This window comes from Carya illinoinensis, chromosome 12 (genome assembly GCF_018687715.1).
Source record: "Carya illinoinensis cultivar Pawnee chromosome 12, C.illinoinensisPawnee_v1, whole genome shotgun sequence".
Lineage (NCBI taxonomy): Eukaryota > Viridiplantae > Streptophyta > Magnoliopsida > Fagales > Juglandaceae > Carya > Carya illinoinensis.
The window spans coordinates 26,229,718-26,232,575 of record NC_056763.1 but is presented as its reverse complement, the minus strand read 5'-3'; the positions used below and the strand labels follow the sequence as shown (position 1 = coordinate 26,232,575).

Sequence of the window (2,858 nt, the reverse complement as noted above, 5' to 3'; positions counted from 1 at the left end):
TTTGAGCCAAGTGGGTCTCCCGATGGCTCAAGGCATTAACTAAAACCTTGTCTTTCATGGTACCTTATTTTTTCCAGTGATATCACTGTCTGGTAATGACGTGTGGGAATATTCTCATATTTTCTTGATCAAGTTTTTTAGATTTATAAGTGAAAAACGTTTTAATAAAATTACATTCTATAATATTTATAATCTTAAAATATAAATATATTATACATTTTATATTTAAAAAATAAATAAATTTAGGATTTACATAAAAAATAATTTTTTGAATTTCTTTTTAAAAAAATACGTTGAAATTGCTAATACAACCCCACTTGCATCAGCAAAGATTAATTTCTTTTTATGTACTCGAAGACGTTGTTAGAAATAAAAAAAACTTTTAGGCAGTATAGGAGTGTGGTTCATGCGTCCTAATTCGAAATGTCATATCATTAAAATTGATTACAAGTTCTGGTTTTTAATCACATAGCATCATGCAACGTGTCCAATACTCTCAAGACTTGTTCGAGAATTAGTAGATACAAATACCTACAATACCATGACTTGGTGCACGGTTTTCGGGTCCCCTTGCTGCTCTCCAATTTAATTGACTGTTTTTCTTGACTTGCTTTTGGCATTTCCCCCTACTTTATTTAAAATTTGGTTTGGGAGGTGAAGTTATTAATTATTTTATCAATATTTTTTTTTATCGATTTTTTATTATTTTATACTACTATTTATTATTATTTAATATTTTTTTATTACTTTTTCAGTACTATAAATTTACAAAATATCTAAAATCATCTCATTATCTAAACACAACTTAAGTGGGACCATTCCAAAGCCTGTTAAACGAAGAGTAAAGTCTTGGGATTCTCTCTTTCTTCGCACATTCTCCTTCTTCAGCTGCTTCGCTTATATAATCTCTGCCCATCCGTTCATCTTATATTATACGTGATTGGTTATAAACTAAGCTGTGTTGAAACACATTTATTTTGCTTGCCCTTCCCTCCCGCCCGTGTGAGAAGTTTGGACCCGGGAAAATGAAGGTGAGGTTTCCCTCCATGCCAGTATACCTTCTGGTTGTTTCGCGATGTTCAACGAAGTAAACTGCATGCAATTCTTATACTGTAGAGTTCTTGATGAACTTTACTATTGATATTCCAGAATTCATTGTTTTTCTTTGATCATTTTCTTCATTGCACATGTCACTGTTCTTGAAACTATCCCTTTCTCTGAAGACTTCTGAATTATTCATTAGCAGACTTTGGAAATTGATTTTCAAAAGTATGAACTTTTATGGGATTTTCGTCTTTCTTTATTTAGAGAATATTACTGCTTCTGTGTCATCATAGTCATGTTTGTTGTCTCTAATCTCTGAAACAAATATACTTTGTTTTTGTTGCAGAAAATTGTGTTGAAGGTGGACTTGCACGATGACAGACAAAAAAAGAAGGCCCTGAAAGCAGTTTCCAGCCTTATAGGTATAGACTCTAACAGGTTCCAGCTGCCTGTGTTTTTTTAATGACAAAGACAATGAAACTTATTGGTCGTGCCATCTCTGTTTCAAGATTTCTTATAAGATGATTTGAACGCAACTTTTGTCATTCGGATAATTTTATTTCCCTTCGTTTTCCTGCAAATATCTGCGACCAATTGGAGCTATCAATCCTACCTAAAAAGTCTCGGATTTGATTGAAAAAAGAAAACTTAATCACTCTCTACTCATGACTTATATTATTCTGCTCTGTTCAACAATATTTGCAGGCATTGATTCAATTGATATGAAGATGGAGGATAAAAAATTGACAGTCACTGGCACGGTAGACCCTGTGGATGTTGTGGGGAAGCTGAGCAAATTTTGGCACACAGAGATTCTGACCGTCGGGCCTGCAAAAGAGGAGAAGAAAGATGAGAAGAAGGCTGACGCTATTATCACTCCGGCTCCTCCCATGCTCACATACTATTATCCGCTCCCTGCTGTAGAAGAGTATCCAAATAGCCCATGTGTCATATGCTGATTGGGGAGGCCTGCGGAAACAACTGGAAAATTGAATACTTTGTTGTAAAATTGAAATCTGTCTGTAAAACCCAATGCAGAAAACCATGAGCAGGGGGCCCTCTTGTGTTTAATTCATATCAATTATGTATTATGCAGGTTAGCACTTGCAATTGAAGTTTAATGTTGAGAGAACTAGAGGAAGTGGGTTATGGAGTACAGAGAAAATGAATAAAATAAGTTTTGGAATTAAAGTGGTTTCTTGTGTGTATTTGAGAATTGTTTATTTTCATCAACAGGTTATTGTTATTGAATAATTGTTACACATATAAAAAGATATTATAAAAATAAATTTACATATTGAAATAACTTTATATGATACGTCAAATTTACTTTATAATTAAAGATGTTTTAAATCTAATATACTAATTAGACCATATCAATTTATTAAATTTTTTTGTAACATCTTTTTTAAGACCAAATATTTCTTAATTTGGAAATGGCTATGCCAAGGACTTTCTGTACAAGGGGAGAAATAAAAAAGTCTCGACCATATGGTGTTTGAGCTCTAAATTGATGATCTTCCTCGTTTTGATAGAAAATGATAGACATATAACTTTTTTTAACAGCCCTTTAATTTTTATACAACTATATTTAAAATGGGGGGCATTTTTGTAAAATAATTTATAAAAGTAACATCACCTTTTTTTTTTTTTTTCTAAGCAAGCTTGAATATATATATATATATATATATATATAAAGGGAAATTACAAGCATAAGGGGGGTCCTTCCCACCATCAATGTACAAAATACAAATTAGAATGCAAACTAGAAAAATGATACCAAATTTCAAATTTATAGTTGCCCATTACGCCAC

The 2,858-nt window shown here is 32.3% G+C and overlaps 1 protein-coding gene across 1 annotated transcript; it reads left to right on the top strand.

The window, feature by feature from the left end:
• Nucleotides 1–834: 834 nt before the first annotated feature.
• Nucleotides 835–2,235, top strand: LOC122289978 (heavy metal-associated isoprenylated plant protein 39-like). The gene is made up of 3 exons (XM_043097464.1): nucleotides 835–1,031; nucleotides 1,391–1,466; nucleotides 1,750–2,235. Exons 1-3 carry the CDS (start codon nucleotides 1,026–1,028, stop codon nucleotides 2,001–2,003), a joined length of 336 nt encoding a protein of 111 aa, XP_042953398.1. The 5' UTR covers nucleotides 835–1,025; the 3' UTR covers nucleotides 2,004–2,235.
• The last annotated feature ends 623 nt before the right edge of the window (nucleotides 2,236–2,858 follow it).

What these genes read in the sequence shown, in the direction of transcription:
- LOC122289978 (XM_043097464.1), top strand. An exon ending in AGCAGTTTCCAGCCTTATAG is followed by an intron (nt 1,467 to 1,749) that starts GTATAGACTCTA and finishes CAATATTTGCAG; the next exon opens with GCATTGATTCAATTGATATG.